Source organism: Elephas maximus, chromosome 2 (genome assembly GCF_024166365.1).
Source record: "Elephas maximus indicus isolate mEleMax1 chromosome 2, mEleMax1 primary haplotype, whole genome shotgun sequence".
Classification (NCBI taxonomy): Eukaryota; Metazoa; Chordata; class Mammalia; order Proboscidea; family Elephantidae; genus Elephas; species Elephas maximus.
Window position 1 is genome coordinate 130,000,403 of NC_064820.1, and position 20,272 is coordinate 130,020,674.

The window sequence follows — 20,272 nt, forward strand, 5'->3', positions numbered from 1 at the left end:
ACTTGAAATACTCTCCTCCTTTTGTTTGCAGGATACTATTCTCTGGCTTTCATCCTGATTTTCAGTTTTATTGGCTAGCTTTTCCTCATCTTAAAGTTCTCAAAATACTGAAACTTGAGGTTTGATTTTGGTCATTCTTCTCTCCATTATGTAGGTGACTTCATTAGGAACCATGGTTTAAACGCAATTCACATGTTGGTGACTCCTAACATTTTCTTTTTTTTACACGTGTAAACATTTTTTTTTTTAAACATTTAGCTTCAGAGTAATACATTTGACAGCCTGCTTAATATTTTCACCTGAATGTCTAATGACAAAGCTGATATATTCAAAATTAACTCCTCATAATCTGTTCCCTCTCTAGACTACCCCATCTCAATATTTGGTACTACTTATCCAAAAAAATTTTTTCTTTTTTTTAATCCATATGTTTGGAAACCCTGGTGGCATAGTGGTGAAGTGCTACAGCTGCAAACCTTAAAGTTCAGCAGTTCGGATCTACCAGGTGCTCCTTGGAAACTCTATGGAGCAGTTCTACTCTGTCCTATAGGGTCGCTATGAATCGGAATCGACTCAATGGCAATGGGTTTTTTTGGTATCCATATGTTTACAACACAAACATATTTAAGATTTCTCTTTCCCTCATCTAACTAATGCATCAATGAGTACAATGATTAAAATCACCCCATTAAGTAATGTGAATTTTCATGTTTATTTATCCCCTCTTACTGTTAGTTCTTCCAGATCTCCTTCTGCAGACCTCCTCCGTGACCCCCTCAACACACATATCAATTAATATTTCAGAATAGGTTTCCAACATCACCATAAAAAAAACATTAAAAAGCAAAATGAGTCTTGGCAAATCTTGTAGAGCACATGCTACAGAGCAAGGAGGGGCTTAACTTAAACACAAAGACTTCCCTTATACTAAGTCCTTCATAAGCTGACTTGGACTAATATGCAAACTTTGAAGTCCCCGGGCAATAAATAACTGAGGCAAGAGCTTTAAAAATTACCTGTCCTACCTGTGGGCTGGGCAGGAATCTCTGTGTTTGAAGATACATTTAGTTCACAGAACTGGTTTGGTCCCATTTCAATTTTACAGCTAAAAGCAACAACACATTCCTCACCCCACCTGCATTCTAGACAAACATTTACATTTATTAATATTTCTGCCTTTAACAGGCTATTTTCAGTCATTTCTAGGTTTATCCACATCTTAAAATAAATCTCCAAAGACATATAATTTAGAAGCATAGCTACCACCAAATGATTTTGGAGAAAAAAAATTCCTGAGTAATGAAGGAACATTTAAGCTCTGAGTAAAAATAGAGAGCAATTTTACCAAAGGGTCAATCAACAATCAAAGGATAAAGTTAGGATCCAGGCATAGCTCTTCCTAAAATTCTTTAACCTCCAAGAAAGGCCTCTGGGACTTATGATTAGATAAGAATACTAGAGAGGAATGAAGAAACATGAGAAAAGGCAAGGCAATTAATTGTCAACTTGGATATAAAGGTCAAAAAAGTAATAATGTCAGATTCTGAAAAATTAAAGCCAACATGATATTGGACATAAAATAATTAAATAGAAACAGAGCTACTGTTGCCAGGTGTAATGGAGACAACTTGAAGGCCACAAACTCAAGTATGCAAGAAATAATATTTTTTTCTATTCCGTAAATCATATTTATTACAACTCAACACCCCCATTTTTAGGCAGGCAATCATTTCTAGGGGTCCCCCTTCCCGGAGTTGTTCACACTATGGGACCCTTATACAGCCTCATGGCACTGGGGAAAGCTCTCTGGTCTCAGAAACAGCTCATCCCAAAGCATGGATCCCATGGGTAAGCTGAGTCTATGGCTTCACTGTAAGGGCCTAAGACCAATTCCTAGGATGCAGCTGGTCCCTCTAATGTTCCTGCATGTTCTTGGAGCACTTTCAGGGAGCTGGACACAGGCCTCCCCTGCTGGGGGGATCCACCAAGTTGACTCTCCAATCCCTCAGCTTGGAGGAAATGCATTCTTCTATCTTTGAGTTTCTCTTAGAGGTCTCTCTTTCTCCTTAATCTCTATTGGTTTGTTTGATGAGTTTAGACTTTTGGGGAAAAAAAACTAGGCAACTTGTACTTTTTGCCCTACAGGTAACCTTCCCAGAAGTAAGGAAATACAAACTCCCTACCTTGTTTAAATGAGGATGGCAACCATTCTTAGATGAAATTTAAAGCAAGAAGTGATTGTTCCCACCAGAAAGATATCATAACTCCCTGATCCTTTAGAGTATGTGTGTATGTATGATCCAAAGGAAATACAAAACTCTCTAGATGTCTAGATGGAGATGGAGGAATGAGAGACAAGGTGAGAGGGGGAGAGAAAAGGAGATAAAGAGTAAGGGAGAGAGAGAAGAAAGATGAGGAGGAGGAAGAGGAGGAGGAACTGTTGCCATGGCCTCAGGATACTATAGAGTATAGATAGTAAGTTTTGTTTTTGTTTGTTTGGTTGACACAGGACCTAAGCATACACAGATAATAAGGGACTTTGAAGCAACAAGTAGGCACCCCGACTTGGCTGGTGTGTGACAAGACAACAGATAAGGCTAAGGGAGTAGTTCTGGTCTAGTATGGACTTTTAAGGCAGGTCCAGGGCCTTCTGTGGGTTCCATGTTCTGAATTAGAAACCGGTATCAGAACCTACAACCTATCCTCTCTAGATTTTTTTTTTTTTTCCTACATACCTCTGCATTCTCAACAAATTCCTTTCTGATGTTCACAAAGTTAATGAACACTCCTAGAAAATCTTTCTGTGACTGAGTAGATCAAACCTGACCATGAAAACCAAGACTCTGGTAACCATCTTAGGCAAAATCCCATAATAGCGCCCATCTCTCCTCCCTTACACAATTCCAGAAAAGGCATATGTCTGCTCAGGTGTGCTATCAATTAAAAATAATTCTGTCATAATCAGAAATGCAGTATCAACACAGGGCATATTTGAATGGACTGAGGTCATAAAAAATAGTTTTAAGAAGCTGAAGACGGGAAGTGGCGGGGGGGGGGCCTGTTTCTATGACAGGTTGGACAAAATAGCCTCTGGGGAACTTAGGTGCATAAATAATGGGAATGGGAGGCAAGGATGAAAAAGAATTCTCACCATGTGGACAATTCTTTTATCAGTCACAGACTTGTGGAAGTATGAATAAGAAACACTTCATGTCATTGATTTCTTTCTACTAATTGACGGATGTTTTCTCTTCAGTGGCAAGTTGACCAACCACCCCAGTTCACTTACAACTGCGGTTACCCCTTTTCAGGGGGCCTATGTAGCATTTATCATTTTATCAATCAAACTTACAGTAATTAACCATCCACCTGATATAATGGTGTTTCTATCACGATTCATATTCTCAAACAGGCTGTGCTTCTTGCCTCACAGTATACAGAGTCACTAGGCCAGCAGTTTGCAACCTTTTTGTTCTTAGGACCTCTTTATGTGCTTAAAAATTATTGAGGAACTTAGCCAACTTTTGTTTATGTGGGTTGTATCTATTGATATTTATCATACTTGAAATTGAAACTTGGAAATTTAAAAACTATTTTTAGTAATCTATTTTAAAATAACAATAACAAACCCATTATATAAAAAAATACTAACATAAAAATGCATGTTTAATTAAAAATAATTATTTTCCAAAAGAAAACTTAGTGAGAATTACACTGTTTTACATTTTTGCAAATCTCCTTAAAGTCTGGCTTTAATAGAGAATGGCTAGGTTCTCATATCTGCTTCTTCAGTCAACCTGTCAGGTAGAGTCTAAAAAACTCTCTTGTATACTCAAGAGAGAATGATAGTGGAAAGGCCAATAACTCATTAGCGTTTTGTGTAAATAGCTTTGACTTTGGAGATCTCCTAAAGTGTATCAGTGACCTCCAGGGGTCCCTGGGTCACATTTTGAGGACCTGTGCACTAGATGGTACCTGTCACAATACATTCATTCAATAATCTCAAGAGATTTGCATTTGTACTACTCCAAATTTAAACATTAAACTGTCCCCAGAGCTAACAAATGAGATCTTAATACACAAAACACACGATCATCAAAATTTTTTTCTTTGAAACCTCAGGGACAGCAAAATGGCAACACGATAAACCTATTTCTAATAAATAGGTTAAGGGTTTGATGTAATATCAAAAGGCCTGCCAGATTCAGAAGACTGAATTAGACCTAAATACAGAAATCTAAATAAGAAAGCTCTCAGAAGCATCCAAGAAGTGGAAAATTGAGCCTGCATGGAGTTTTCCATATGAAATGAATCATCTCAAACATCCAATGATTCAAATATAAGATAGTCAGGGTGACCACAGCTCACCCAGTCACTTGAAATGTGAGATCAGTCTTGAATATTACTTTTTCCTCAACCCTCTTATTTAATCCAACCAAATCCTCATAAGTATTTCTTGTATCTGTAGTATCCTTCTCACCACCACCTTATCATCTCTGAACTAGATTTTTGCAAAAGCCTGGTAGGCTCTGGCTCTGGTCTCCTCTCAAATCTTTCCTTCTTAGTATCCTGAGTTTCCTCTCTAGAATGCAACTCTGACCATGCCTCCTTCAAACACTTCAATGACTCTCCATTGCCTACTGGTAAACTCCAAGTCTAATAATAGAAAAAGCACAGACTTTGGCTTCAAAGAGACAAGTGAGTTGATCCTAACTAGATTTGGGACACCAGGGGAGTTACTGTCTGAACTTCATTTACTGCTGATGCAACTATGAAGCAAACAGACAGACATGGTCTCTGCTTCTGTGGGACATATGGTGTGGTGACAGATACAGACAATTACAGTTGGTTGGTTGTGGGAAGGCGAGAGAGAAATTATGAAAGCACCTAGGAAAGACTTCTAACCCAAAACTTGAAAGAGGAAGGAAAGCTTTTTGGAGGAAGTGATCTTTAATTGAAGATCTTGGATATTGGGAAAGCAGGTAAGAAGCAGTGTGAGCCAAGCAGAGAAATTCTAGGCAAAGGAAACAGGGTGTTCACATTAAAATTTGATTCTAAAGGACACAGTCTTTTGCTTTTTCTTAGATGGATGGATAAGAGAGATTATGATAAATTCAGCAAATTGAAACTATTTTCTTAGAGCTGGTATAGTAGTAATAGGCAAGGAGTCGTGCAAGGTAAAGCTGGAGAAACAAGTAGGAGGTCAGATTACCAATGGCAGTAGATGCTCTGTTAAGGAGTACAGAATTGACCCTGGCAGTAAATGTGGAATAAGTATAGATTTGAGGCCAAGGACAAATATGATGAGATCTGTGTTGTAGAATGTTCACTTTGGCCGTAGTGGGAAGAAGTCATGAAAGCAAGAAGACAAATCAGGAGGCTGCTGCATATGGTAGCCTAGACAAAGATGGATTTATGTGTTATCATTCATCCATCAATTCGATTAATCAATTTAGCTTAGCAATCGATTGGATGTATGGGGTAAGGAAGAGGAAAGAATCAAAATAGCTCAGATTTCTGATGTGAGTCACAGGCCCATCACTGGTCTAGAGAATATGGGAGAAGGAGCAGGTTTTGTGCAGAAAGATGAGAAGTGAATTCTGGACATGTAGACGTTGATGCAGCACTGGAGATGCATCGCTGGAGGTGCTCACTCATCTATGCCAAGAAATATGGAAGACAGCTTCCTGGCCAACTGACTGGAAGAGATCCATATTTATGCCTATTCCCAAGAAAGGTGATCCAACCAAATGTGGAAATTATAGAATATCATTAATATCACACGCAAGGAAAATTTTGCTGAAGATCATTCAAAAACGGCTATAGCAGTATATTGACAGGGAACTGCCAGAAACTCAGGCCGGTTTTTGGAAGAGGACATGGGACCAGGGATATCATTGCTGATGTCAGGTGGATCCTGGCTGAAAGCAGAGAATACCAGAAGGATGTTTTCCTGTGTTTTATTGACTATGCAAAGGCATTGAATTGTGTGGATCATAACAAATTATGGATAACATTGGGAAGAATGGGAATTCCAGAACACTTAATTGTGCTCATGAGGAACCTTTACATAGATCAAGAAGCAGTTGTTTGGACAGAGCAAGGGGACATGACTGGTTTAAAGTCAGGAAAGGTGTGCGTCAGGGTTGTATTCTTTCACCATACCTATTCAATCTGTATGCTAGGCAAATAATCTGAAAAGTGGACTATATGAAGAAGAACGGGGCTTCAGGATTGGAGGAAGACTCATTAATAACCTGCGGTATGCAGATGACACCACCTTGCTTGCTGAAACTGAAGAGGACTTGAAGCACTTACTAATGAAGATGAAAGACCACAGCCTTCAGTATGGATTGCACCTCGACATAAAGAAAACAAAACTCCTCACAACTGGACCAATGAGCAACATCATGATAAACAGAGAAAAGGCTGAAGTTATCAAGGATTTCATTTCACTTGGATCCACAATCCACAGCCATGGAAGCAGCAGTCAAGAAATCAAAAGACGCATTGCATTGGGTAAATCTGCTGCAAAGGACCTCTTTAAAGTGTTGAGGAGCAAACATGTCACCTTGAAGACTAAGGTGCGCCTGACCCAAGCCATAGTATTTACAATCACATCATATGCATGTGAAAGCTGGACAATGAATAAGGAAGACCAAAGAAGAATTGGCGCCTTTGAATTGTGGTGTTGGTGAAGAATATTGAATATACCGTGGACTGCCAAAAGAATGAACAGACCTGTCTTAGAAGAAGTACAACCAGAATGCTCCTTAGAAGCAAGGATGGTGAGACTGCATCTTACATACTTTGGACATGTTGTCAGGAGCGATCAGTCCCTGGAGAAGGACATCATGCTAGGCAGAGTACAGGGTCAGCGGAAAAGAGGAAGACCCTCAATGAGGTGGATTGACACAGTGGCTACAACAATGAGCTCAAGCACAACAACGAATGTAAGGATGGCTCAGGACAGGGCAGTGTTTTGTTCTATTGTGCATATGAGTCAGAACCAACTCGACGGCACCTAACAACAACAACAACAACAGGCGCTGAGTTGACCGTAAGAGCCTTGGTGGAGTTGTTTAGTATGCAGTTCAATGATCAAGTCTATTGTTGTTGTTGGGTGCCACCAAGTCGAAATCAACTTATAAATACCCCATGTGACAGAGTAGAATTGTCCCATAAGGTTTCCCAGGCTGTAATCTTTATGGGAGCAGATTGCCAGATCTTTCTCCCATGGAGCCACTGGGTGGGTTCTAGGGTCAGGAAAAAGATCAGGACTAATGATGATGTCTTGATTTTTACAAGCAGATCGTGTGCCCTAAAGCCATGTCATCAAAGGTAGAGTGTATGGAAGGAGCAAACAAGAGGGTCTCAAGCCCGCAAAAGGACTTCTCTCATTTGCAAAATGGGGTTATGATTTCCTAGGGTTGTTGGGAGAAATCCATGAGCTAACATATTTGGAAGTATCTAGCAGATGCCTATCTTCTAGTAACGGCTCAGTAAATATTTATTGAATAAATAACTGAATGAGTGTATATACCTAATTTGCTTGTAGATATTAAGCAAAGTGAAAATTTATCATCTCAGAGAAAACTTTATGGGGAAAATGCAGATTAAGTCAGTACAGAAAGACACCTACTTTTAGTAACAAAGCCATGACTCTTAAGGCACAAGGCCTTTTGCTTTTTCTTAGCTGAGGAAGTCACATTTATTAACACCCGGTCAGCTATTTAAAATTGATCTCAGTTTGATCTTGACATTTACAAGCAAAAGGAAGTCTTTAGTTACATAACAGACCAGCAGTCCACGCATCCTGCCTGCAAAAATAATAAAAACAGAAGCTGATTTGTGAATTATTGTTGTGCCTGGCTCTATTCAAAACAACCCACATATCTTCACCAGCTAGTTTTTTCTTCTCTTTACATTCTCTAAGGCCCCCAGTTTATGCCTAACAACTCAATAATAGGGTAAAGACTGACAGTTGCTTAGATGTCAGGTTTTTTTGTTTTGTTTTGTTTAAAAAGAGAACTCTTCTTCCATAAAATTAACCAGAGCCCCAGCTAACCAAATTGTTTAAGGAAGTTCCTGATAACTCGGTTTCATGGTTAGAAGAAAATTCATTTCAGGGCAAACTGATCGCTTGTGATTTTATGGCATTATAGTAGACTTCAAAATAGATTGGAAAACAAAAACTCTTTCACAAAAACTCCTGATTTCAGATTGGCATGTCAAGCACAATTTCCGAGTGTTTGCAGAAATGAATACTCCTACCAAGGGCACATTACTTATTTCAAATAAACTTGACATCAAGGGATCCACTGTTGCATTTAAACAATGATAAAGAACCAGAACAAAAAAAGAAAGAAAGAAAAAGAACCAGAACAAAAAAGAAAGAAAAAGAACCAGAACATTTTTGGGGTAATCTCAGTACGCATCAAATCTTTTTTAGCCACTCAATACACATATTCAGCATTCACAGTTTGCAGGAGATCTATATTCTTTCTATCACTAAACTTAGAGAAAATACAGATTGAACACTACGGGGTACTATGAGGGAGTTCATTTCGGTGCCATAGGTATAAAATGATGAATAATTCCTTGATTATTAAAGTGAAGCATAATATACTAGTTTTTTTTTTATTTTTGCCTTATTGAATGTTAAAGTGAGAAACTTAATTCTCTTAGAATCCAAATTTCTGGGTCCATAGAGCTGGGGTGATCTATCCAGGCTATTTCCTCTTGGGTGTCTTTTGAACCTTGAGCCTTAGAAAAAGTGGTTCCTGGGGGTGGCCTTTGAGTCAAAAAACAGTCTAGATAAACCAGTTTCACTGTTAACCTTGGGCATTGTGCTCTTTTGAAGAATTCAGTCAGTTTTGGGAAACAGGCTCTAAGAGACTAGGAGCTATGTTTAGGGTAAATCAGAAATTATTTTAATTGTTCTTCAAGACAAATGCAGTATGAAAATCCTTCCCTACCTCAAATGCTTATCAGTTCTGTTCCAGCACTTTTTCATGGCAATGCTGAAAAAATTTGGCCTAAGAGTGTTTCACGGTTCTGTCATTTTTAGGATATTTTTGGCTCTCTAGTCAAAATGTCACCCAATTTCCAAATTGTATATTAAATAAACTTCAATCAATTTCTATTTTGGGGTTAATATGATTTTTGTTTTAACAAAGGTAAAAGATCAGTCAGAATATTCAATCAATCCTCAGCTATCACATAAATAAGGGAGGTCCATTACTCAACGGCAGTGGGTTTGGGTATTGCTGTCCTCACACTAAGAAAGGGTCATGGAAAAGGACCCAAAAGACTGAGTCTGAGCTCCAGCTCAAAAATTTACTCTTTCAAAAGGAATAAAAGACCTTCTAAAAACTGAAAGCAAAAATGCCCCCCATTTGCAAAAAACAAACCAAATTTACCCCACAAAACTCCACACTAACCAAAATATATACCTGACCTAATCTCACATTAAACACATAGCAGCATTTTTTCACATTTTTAAAAAAAATCTGTTAGTTCCTAGTCCAAGTTTTATATCAACACACACAGATATGCCTGGAGAATTAAGAGGAAATATTAGTCAAGTTGTTAATACTCCCAAGAGAAGACAAGCTGTGAAAATCCTTCCTTTTCTGCTACTCTAATTTACTTCCTCTTGCCCTTACCATCTGCTATTCATCCCCATTTCATTGTTTATGGCACATTCTAAATGCCATTTGTACAACTGCGTTTGTGCAACCTTACGTTAACTTTGTCCATACCTTATGACCAAAGAAGTCCTAAACGGAAAACTCCAGTTTTTCTTTGGAAACCCCATCTTGAAGAGAAAACTTGAGTCCCAAGTGCCTTGAAGTAACACAGGGCAATAACTTGGCCTTAGCTTTCATTGTTTACTATCGAAAGTAAGAGGAACAACACACACCCACACCCCTATATTTACCATCTTCTCAAGGCCAAGGACCTACTGGGTACTGAGTAATCAGACTTCTTAATCAGATTTAAGATACAAAGTGGCCCCACAGACACTTTCTAACATGACCCTGCAATGTACTTAACACCATCCGAAGCTCTATATATTTAAAATATTTATTTATTATCTGTGTCCTTCCACTAGAATGTCAGTTCCATGAGTCAGGGATTTTGTGGTTCTTGTTTACTGCTGTGTTCACACCTCTTAGCACAATGACTGGCATATAACTGAGTGCTCAATAAATGCTTGTTGAATTAATGAATGCTATTAAAAAAAATAATAAGTTAAACTTGTCTTGGTCATAACTTTGACCAACCTGCAAAACCACTAGTGCCAAAACTGAGTCCTTACAATAGGCCAAAGGGGGAGTAGGATGTGGGAAAACCAGTCAGGTCAGACACAAGTCATCTTCAGAATAGAGCTGTTTTCCCTTCCCTTTTTCCCTCTCTCAGATTTTCCTTAAATTTCTTGTTCATTCTGATAACATACGCATTAGTTTTCTTTCTTCAAATAAAGATCAAAGGTAAATTGTCCCCACCTCTTATATTCCAGGATGCTGTTGTTTCTCACCATCTGCACCTTTTCCGGTGTTAACAGTTCTCCTCACTTCTTTCTGAGTCTTCTATCCGTTCACAGTTTCAAAACCACTTCCACATTTTAGGTATTTGTTAGAGCAGCACCCAGTTTTCTCCTGGTACCAAATTCTGTCTTAGTTATCTGGTGCTGCTATAATAGAAATACCACAAGTGGATGGCTTTAACAAAGAGAAATTTATTTCTTCACAGTAAAGTAGTCCAGAAGTCCAAATTCAGGGTGTCAGCTTCAGGGGAAGGCTTTCTTTGTTGGTCTTCTCATCAGTCTTCCCTAGGACTAGGAGCTTCTCTGCACAGGGACCCCAGGTCCAAAGGACACGCTCCGCTCCTGGCACTGCCTTCTTGGTGGTATGAGGTTCCCCTGTCTCTCTGCTGGCTTCTCTCTTTTATATCTCAAGAGATTGCCTCAAGACACAATCCAATCTTGAAGATTGAGTCCTGCCTCACTAACACAACTGCTGCCCATTCTGCCTCATTAACATCATAGAAGCAGGATTTACAAGCACAGGAAATCACACAATACCAGGAATCATGACCCAGACAAATTGATATATTTTTGGGGTGACACAATTTAATCCATGAAATTTGGGATTTGGCTTTGTCTCTTGCTGAGAATTGCTCTGTGAACTGGATGGAGTACAGGGTTCTAAGAACAATATTTTGTGTATACTTCCTACACAGTTTCTGCATTAAAAGAATGTCCAATTGCTAAGGTATCTGTCTGGGACATTGTCACTATGTCAAGGATTTAGAGAAGTGAGAAACCACGAAAACTCATTTCATTTGATTCCGTTTGAGATGCTTAAATAAACATATACTATATATATGTTTCTGTCTATATGAAGTGCCCCAAGAACATAAATATTGTCCCAGGTACAACCCTCATGCACTGGGGCTTCCAATCAGCAGCTCTTACTGAAGGTTGCACAGTCCTTTGGGGTTACTAGGATAAGGCACTATGTGCAACAGTGTGGTCAAGGGGCCGGATGAGTATGGCAAACACCGCTATTTACCAACCCAGTATCCATTCTCCCCTTCTTAGTAAAAGAATCCCCATACTATTGGGAGTGGCAGTGCCTACCCCTACTTTGCACTCGCTCCTTCCTTTTTCATGCTGCCTGAAAGGTGAATAGGATGGCTTCTGCTGCAGGGGTAACTTTGACCTTGAGGATGGAAGCCATGTCTGTGATAGCAGAAAGCCCAGGTCTCCAAGGATTGTGGAGCTGCCATTCCCATGCTGGGCCGCTTGTGTCCAAACTTACTTTATATGAATGAAAAATAAACTTGTAACTTGTTTAGGTCATTCTTCCTGGACCCTAATCTTAACTGATTCAAGCAGTCCCCATGAAGCTCATGACATATAGCAAGAGTGAAGAGGAACCTTGGTCTAGTGGCTAGAACGTGAGTGACCACACAGCATCAGAAACTCTTGGCAGATAGAGGGTGGAGTGGGGGGCTTCACATCCAAGTGTTCTCTGGTGCCCGTGATTACAAGAAAGATGGTGGAAGTATTTGCTCTAATAGTTGCCAGGGGACTCCGGATGATGCCACCTGGTGATGCTCAAACAAGTGAATGTGATTTCTGGATCAGCTGCATCAGCATCACCTGGAAGCTTGTTAGAAGGGCAAATTCTTGAACGCTGCTCCAGACCTACTGAATAAGAAACTCTGGGGGTAGGCCCCAGCAATCTATTTCTTTAGCCCACCAGGTTCCAGTTTGGGAACCAAGGCTAGTTCTTGTTCAGGTGCTGCTTGTGTAGGCAACTCCTAAATGACTTGGACTATGACCATGTGCTCTTAAGAGCAGGGGCTTTGAATTTTAAACATACATAGGTTCTGCTACCAGCTTCACCATTCATTCACTGTTATGAGATTAGGCACTGACTTAATGTTTTTGAGTCTCATTTTCCTCAATGGTAAATGGGGATTATAACAGTACTGCCCCTCGCAGGGTTATTGTGAAGATCAAACGAAATGTAAATCTAAGCTGGAACACTGTAGGTGCTTAATAAATATTAGTTCCTCCAGTCCTTGTCCACCATTCACACTGTACTGCAGGAGTCTGGTCCCAGCCATGCATTCCTGTAGAATGACAACTTAGATCCCTGGGCTTTCATGCTTTGCCTCCATGATTGCTCCTGTTACTCTTTAAGGCTGGAGACAGGCCGAGGCAGGGAGAATCCGGAGGAAAAACAAAGTAAAAGGAATCTTCTTTGTGTATAACTGGTCAGGTCAGTGAGCTACAGTGTGAGGATATAGAGATACCCTGTTACTAGTTTATTTTGGATCTGAGGGAATGTTTCTGTCATCAGATAAGGGAAAAAATATGCCCCACTGGCAGATGAGCTATCATGCAGAGGTAAGAAAAACACACATGCTTTTTTCAAAAATGGGGAAATAAAACCACCATGTTCTCCATTGAAATTTCACTGCATTTTTAGTATAATCAACAAAATTCTCTTTATGGAAACAAAAGGGGTAAAGTCATTATTTTTATGCTTCAAAACACCGTAAAGGAGCCTCTTGCCATGCCCTGTCTATGCCTGATGCACCATCGTCCCTACCTGGGAGAAACAATCGTTAGAAAAAAGGTCAAGTTTCCCATCTGCTAGACCTTGAATAAAATGAAACTTCTAGCCAGTGGTCATTGAACACCTAATATGTGACTAGTATTTTGTTAGATACGTTAACTGGAAGGTGTCAGAAGTTAACTGTGACTACATAGTTTCTTACTAGACTCCCTTCGCAGTGAGGAAATGATCCCTCTACTACCCAGGCTACCAGATACCAGCTCTGTTCATCTCTCTCTTGTGCTCCCAGTCTGGGCAGAGTCAGGGAATGCGCAGAAACAGGCAGAAGACCCAAGAGATGAAGCAGAAAGAATGAAAGAACAAAGTTAAATAACTTAAGTCCCTTTACCGAATGGAGAAATTTAGACAAAGAAACCCAAGCTAAGGTGAGCCAGTGCAGGGCGGAGGGAGGGGCTTTTTCTAGTTGAGTGACTGAGATTGTAAGTGCTAAAGAAGAATTGTGGCACAGTGATTAAATGCTCAGCTGCTAACTGAATGAAAAAAGATGTGACAGTCTGCTTCCAAAGACTACAGCCTTGGAAACCTTGTGCGGGCAGTCCTACGCTGTCCTACAGGGTGCCTATGAGCTGAAATCAACTCCAAGGCAATGGCTTAATGGACAGAAAAGAATTGGCCATCTTTCAAACATTTCGAAAGACACAAGAAAGAAATTTCATGTGTGTGTGTGAGATAGAGACAGAGAGACTTTTGGTTGGCTGAAACTGTGGTTAGTTCATGTGGCTCAAGGCATCAAGAGAATCACACCATTCTTATGTTCACTGGCAAGAGTGGAGATAAATTAACACTCACTGAACACCTACTAAGAGCCAAACACATCTTATTTAATCCCCATAACAGCCCCATGAAACTCTCAATGTTTATCCTGCTCTAGATAAGAAATTGCTGCTCAGTGAGATTAAGTGAATTGCCCAAGGTCATAAAGCTAGCAAATAGTGGAGCAGGAAGAAAACCTAAGCCCTCCTTCTGTCCAGTGCTGGGAAGCAGAAGTCCCTGATGAAGAGAGAAACCCTTGGTGAATGTTATTGCCAGGGTAATGCTATCTCCGGAACTTGCCAGAAACATTCCTCTGCAATTGAGAGTCTCTGAACCTGGGCTCCAGTGTGAAACTGTGTGTTCTGCTGACATTCTTTTAGGATCTGTTTCAGCAAAAAAGCTGTGGAATCTATTCATTTGTGTATGATCATAAACTGAAACTCTTTTTTTGATCCTCTCTCTACTCGGGTGATATAAACAAGCACACACGCAAAGCTGCTTTTTATGGATTTCTCTGCAAACGCTTTTTTCACTTTTCTCCTCTCTCCTGCGTCTAGCACTTTTCCTCTCTTTCCTGTTCCCCCACTCAATTTCCAGGCATTTGGCTTTCCTCCCACTGTTCGTAACCTATAGGAAACATAATCAAGTATTTTCTTTAGCAAAACTTGGTAATGTTTTGAATTTTTTACCACTATAACCCAAGACAAGAGTTAGATTCATATGACCCTTTCTCACTCTAGCCAGCTGAATTGCTGTGAATTATTTCTCATAGCCTTATATACCTAGATTATAAATCCTATTTTTTTTTTATTGCAAATTACCCTGATCTCAGATTTCTCTGATAACAGTGACATGACTGAAGGGAAATAAAGAATAATTGTTAGTGAGAGGAAAGTCCAACAAAGAAGTCTGTCTACTGTGTGACCTCCCAGAGGAAGTGGCCATAGTCTCATTTCTTCAGCCTTTCTTTCTAAATTTCTTCTTTCATAGTGGACCAAGGGAAACCCTGCAGGAAGAGATCTTAGTTTGAGTAAACTGAGGCCCAGGACTGACAGAAGCTTAGTGGTAGATGGAAACCTCATGCCACTGGACTTTCCATTCTGAACTATTTCTATATTACCCTCAAGGATTCCCTGACTGGAGCAAACGGTTAACTTTGGCTGCTAACTGAAAGGCTGAACGCTGGAGTCCACCCAGAGGCACTTTAGAAGAAACACCTGGAAATCTACTTCTGAAAAATCAGCCATGGGAAACCTTATGGAGCACAATTCTACTCTGACACACGTGGGGTCACCATGAGTCAGAATCAACTCGACGGCAACTTTTTTTTCCCCTCAAAGAGGCCAGGAGATGAGGATTCATCTAATAGCAAGATTTACCCTTTTCTCTAGGCTAAAGGACCACATGAACCACAGCCACCGCCAGCCTGGACCCAGAAGAACTAAATGGCGCTCAGCTACCACCACTAACAGCTCTGACAGGGATCACAAAAGAAGGTCCTGGACAGAATAGGAGTAAAATATAGAACAAAATTCAAATTCACTGAAAAAAACTCCAGACTTACTGGTCTGACAGAGACTGGAGTACCACCCCCCCGCCGCCCCGAGACTCTGGCCCCTGGATACCCTGCTAACTCAGAACTGAAGACATTCCCAAAGCCCACCTTTCAGCCAAAGATTAGACAGACCTAAAAAACACATGTGAGGAATGTGCTTCTTAGTTCAATCAAGTATACGAGACCAAATGGGCAACACCTGTCCAAAAACAAAGACGAGGCGGCAGGAAGGGACAGGTAATCTGGACAAATGGATACCAGGAACCGGGGGTATAAAGGGAAAAGAGGATAGTGCTGACACATTGTGGGGATTGTAACCAATGTCACAAAACAATTTGTATATACATTTCTGAATGAAAAACTAATTTTCACTGTAAACTTTGACCTAAAGCACAATTAAAAAAAAAAATTCTTAGGGCAAATCTGCCTGAGCAGGAAGTGGGGGGTAGGTGGGAAAGATTTACCCTTTTTTCAAAGACAGGATCCACTGGCTGACAGCACCACGAGTCACCCTTAGTTCCTACACAAATCTTGGTCTTTGCCATTTCCTTTGCTCACCTCACCCCACCCAAGCCCACCAAAGCCAACCTATCTGGCCAGTGTTCAGCCACATGGCTAACACACATGATTTGAGTTACCAGTTAAAGCCAACTACCATTCCCAACTTCCTGTGACATGTCCTAAATTAATGACGTTTGAAAGAAGGTGTAACTTATATAGCAGGCAAAAATACTCCTACGCACACACAATGTCTTTAATACTAAAAAAAAATCTCTCCTTCTGGAATCCCTTAGTGGTATAGACTGGTAAGGAAGATAGTGGCACCCAGTGGACAAATGTTTGATTGTCTGAGACAGGCATTCCTTTCTGAAATAGTCTCATGTTTTAGTCTTAAGAAAGGTCAGTTGTTCCCTTTACCTTGCTCTATTTTTCTCTCCCACCATTTTTTAAAATGTCAATTAAAAAAAAAAAATGAGGGGAGGCAAATGTTCTTATAGCTTTTATGTTTTCTAGGTTAAAACTAAAACACCAAAGAAAGCAAAATCTCAGGATTAAATCCTTTGAGAACAGTGTCTGTATTTGATTAACCTGTTTCAAAAGTAACAATGGAGACCACCAAATCTAATAAAGTGCTCAACTTAGTTAAAAATGGAATATTGAAAATGCCTATAATGTGTTTTATTCATCATACTCTACTTTCCCTCAAACCATTGCCAACTTCCAATTCAATTCACTTGGTTATGCAAACTTGGCAACTTCAGGGATAATACTTTAGGAAAATAACACACAGAGACCATTAAAATGTCCATTTCGTCTTCAGGTCTTTCAATGATTCTATTCGGCTGTGAGCTTAGATGTCTCTCTTCCTAAAACGCCCAAGCAACATTCTTACTCATAGAAAGTATACAAGAAGTTGAGTGAAATACAATTTTCATTTTATAGATTTAATTCGATAAAACACTGGAAAAGGTAAATAAACCAACAAAACAAACCTGTTACTGTCAAGTCAATTCTGATTCATAGCAACTCTGTAAGATAGAGTAGAACTGCCACATAGGGCTTCCAAGGAGCGGCTGGTGGATTCAAACTGCTGACCTTTTCATTAGCAGCTGAGCTCTTAACACTGCACCACTAAGGCTCCAGAAAAGGTAAATGCATCTAATTATTTAGTGTTACATAAAGGGATATTGCGCTAAGAATCTTAGATATTAGTGGATATTTGTATTGGAGAAAAATATTTTATAAAGAACAAAAGGGATGAACATTCGTCTCAGTGAATTCAATTCTACTGACTTAAATGAGAAGTCATTAAAAGCCATTCAATTACAGAAGAACACATTATCTTCTTAATGCAACTTAAAGCCAGCTGGAGTGCCCCCTTTTGGTCAGCCATTCAAAAATCCTTCCCAGTTTTGAGGCTCTGAAATTCTTCGTTCCTTTGGTTGGAAACGGTACCCTGTGTTCGTCGTTATGTTCTTTGTAACTCATAATTTTGCCACAGTTTGAGGCTTCTTTTTGTTTGTTTTAGAGAAAAGACCAATTGGCAAGCCAGGGAGGCTGTGGCATGCAGCTGGGATAGAAATTTTCCAAAAGGGTTCAGGCTTAGAGCAACACATTTTAATTAAAGGACGCAAGTCCCCTGGTGGTCCCTTGCATCAGTCACATTTAGCCAATAAACAATAAACACATCCCAAAGTCAGGGATGCACATTTTAGTGAGTTGAAAATGAAATGGAGGTCATTTGTATGTCACTACATTGCATGGTAAATTGAGTTCATTTTCTCATAACAAGCAACTTTTCCCTCCAGTTTCTGCAAAAATTCTTATAAAATCAGATTGTATTGCACAGATATTAGCTTTATTATTTAAAATCTCTTAAAACGGTTTTTCAAAAGTTTCTAAAATGTATTATCATCACATTTTTTCAATCCATGAGAAACTGACAAACGTTGATAACATTTCAGGATCTCTTCTGTCCTTTTCCCCCACTATTGCCAAGAGTAAGCATTGGTGCCCTGTGCTACAAGGAGAACGCAGACTTCAGACAGCTTTGCTCTCCGGGGCCAAGCCCCCTGGTCCAGAGGGAAAAGGCAACAATTACAATGAGATTTTCACTATGCTGTATACTATTTATAAAGTTTAATCATGTTGGGAAATGATCCAGCCCTAGGTCTGAGCTTTACTGACACAAACAGCTACCAAACAAGTAGTTGCCGTCAAGTTGACTCTGACTCACAGAGGCCCCATGTGTGTCAAAGTAGAACGGAGCCCCATAAGGTTTTTGCCTGTGATCTTTCGAAAGTAGATCACCAGCCCTTTCTTCCAAGGTACCTCTGGGTGGATTCAAACTGCTAACCTTTAAAATCAGAGCACTGCTGTGTATGCAGAACACCTATAATGTGCCCAGGCTCAACCTGTAATCTACTTTGCTTCTGTGAATTTCAAAACCTCAAGAGGGTAGCCAATATTTGAAAACCTCTCTTCCAAGTGAATTTTTCTCGGATAATTTAAGAAAATTACTCCTGTGTAGTTCTGATGGGTTTTATTTGACTTTAGGCTTATCTGTTTACGATGCACATAACCTGTACCAAAAAAACCAAACCCGTTGCCAATGAGTTGATTTCAACTCATAGTGGCCCTGTAGGACAGAGTAGAACTGCCCCATAGGGTTTCTAAGGAGTGCCTGGTAGATTCAAACTGGGGACTTTTGGTTAGCAGCCAAGCTCTTAACCACTGTGGCACCAGGACTCCAGGACAACCACTTGTTTAAAGATGTATTGCCTAACTGAGTTGGTTGTAGTGCATGAAAATCAAATGAAATATAAATGTGAAAGTATTTTTAAATGCTGAAAAAGCCACAGTGATATAAGTAATTATTGCTATATCTAAAACAAATGTCATGTCGTGTCTGTATGTGCATGTGTGCACACACGGGTATGTGCATGCATGCGTGTATGCACGAATGTGTGTGTTTATGTGTATCAATAGGGGCAGAGGTTAAAACATACATTTAGGTTTACACTTGCTGTACTGCACACTGGAGACTATATATTTCCAGTCCAGATGACAAGTATTACCTGCTCGGATAAGGCTTTAGCCTTCTCTTCTGCCTCCTTCAGGCAAATTTCCAAGGCATCGAGTTGTGCCAAAGTCAATGCCATCTCTCCATTTTCCAGGGATTCTTTCTTTAAAACAATAATCAAGTGTTACTTTTTGACATGGATAGTTTCCTAATGATAGGCTTAATAAACTCAAACGAATTCTCTACTTCCCTTAAGATAGCAATAAAACAGCAAAACATTACAGAAACAACAGCCTTACTTAGATTAGGACGTCAAGGGAGGGCAAAAATTGCATAGTAAATTATGATTATTGCATATTAAATTATGACATTGAGGAGTTTTAGAGAGTTGAAGTACAATTATCCATATTGGATCTTGGCTAACCCACAACTTTTATTCTTGGTGCAAAGAGAACTTGGCTTCAAGAGGTTAGGACCAAAGCTTCCCATTCTAATGGGAGATGTTACCTGCAGAATGCCTGTTTTTAGCATTCATGTCTCTTGAGGAACAGGGTCATTTTGAACTCACAGGAGCCCTTGTTTCCTCTGATCTTCACCTTTTATCACGAGTTACATTAAAGGAAAGACACTTGAAAGAAAATATCGCATGCTTTAGAATCAGATCTTTCTTTCCAGGGCATGGTTAATATCATTCGAATCAGATGTGTAGACTTTGCTTCTCAAAAACATTCTAAAGTTACCCTTTCTCAGCTATAAGCTGAAAAGAATGCAAAATTGATATGAAAAAACCAGTTGCAGGTCCCACTGACCCTAAAATACTTTCTGACTACTCTTTGACTGTTGTGACAATTAATAATTACGAAGCAATCTGAAAATTTAAAATGAAAAACCTCATGTATGTGAGATTATGACCTTCCTATAGCCTCCCTGGGTGTGCTCTTTTTTCTTGTGAGCGCGCTGGCTGCTGCAGCTGCTTCCAATTAATCCTAGAAAGGAAGATCTGTATTCCTACATATTTTAAAGGTCAAACTGTGCTTTGTTCGTCTTGGTTTATGAGACCATCGATTTTACACATGGGTGCATTTCCTGATGATACAATAGAGCCATCTGGTGGTAAATGGAACCAGGCATAAAAATACAGCTTTCATTCAGTTCCTATAGTTGTTCCTACTGGACTCTGAACCTTGGGGCCCTGCCTATGATACAGATGGAACTTCATGGGAGGAGGGGCAAAGAAAGGGCGAACGTCTGAAGGCCAAGTTGGGTCCTAGGTCAAGCTCTGTC

General features: G+C 39.8%; 1 protein-coding gene across 2 annotated transcripts in view; it reads right to left on the minus strand.

The window, feature by feature from the left end:
• Nucleotides 1–20,272, minus strand: part of CCDC192 (coiled-coil domain containing 192) — a 234,639-nt gene that overhangs the window by 182,267 nt on the left and 32,100 nt on the right. The window contains exon 3 of one of the 2 annotated variants that reach the window (XM_049873251.1): nt 19,044–19,151. The exons of the other annotated variant lie outside the window; for it this stretch is intronic. Within the exon in view, the coding sequence (XP_049729208.1) occupies nt 19,044–19,151 (108 nt within the window). The remainder of the gene's footprint in view (nt 1–19,043; nt 19,152–20,272) is intronic. 2 annotated transcript variants of the gene reach the window in all.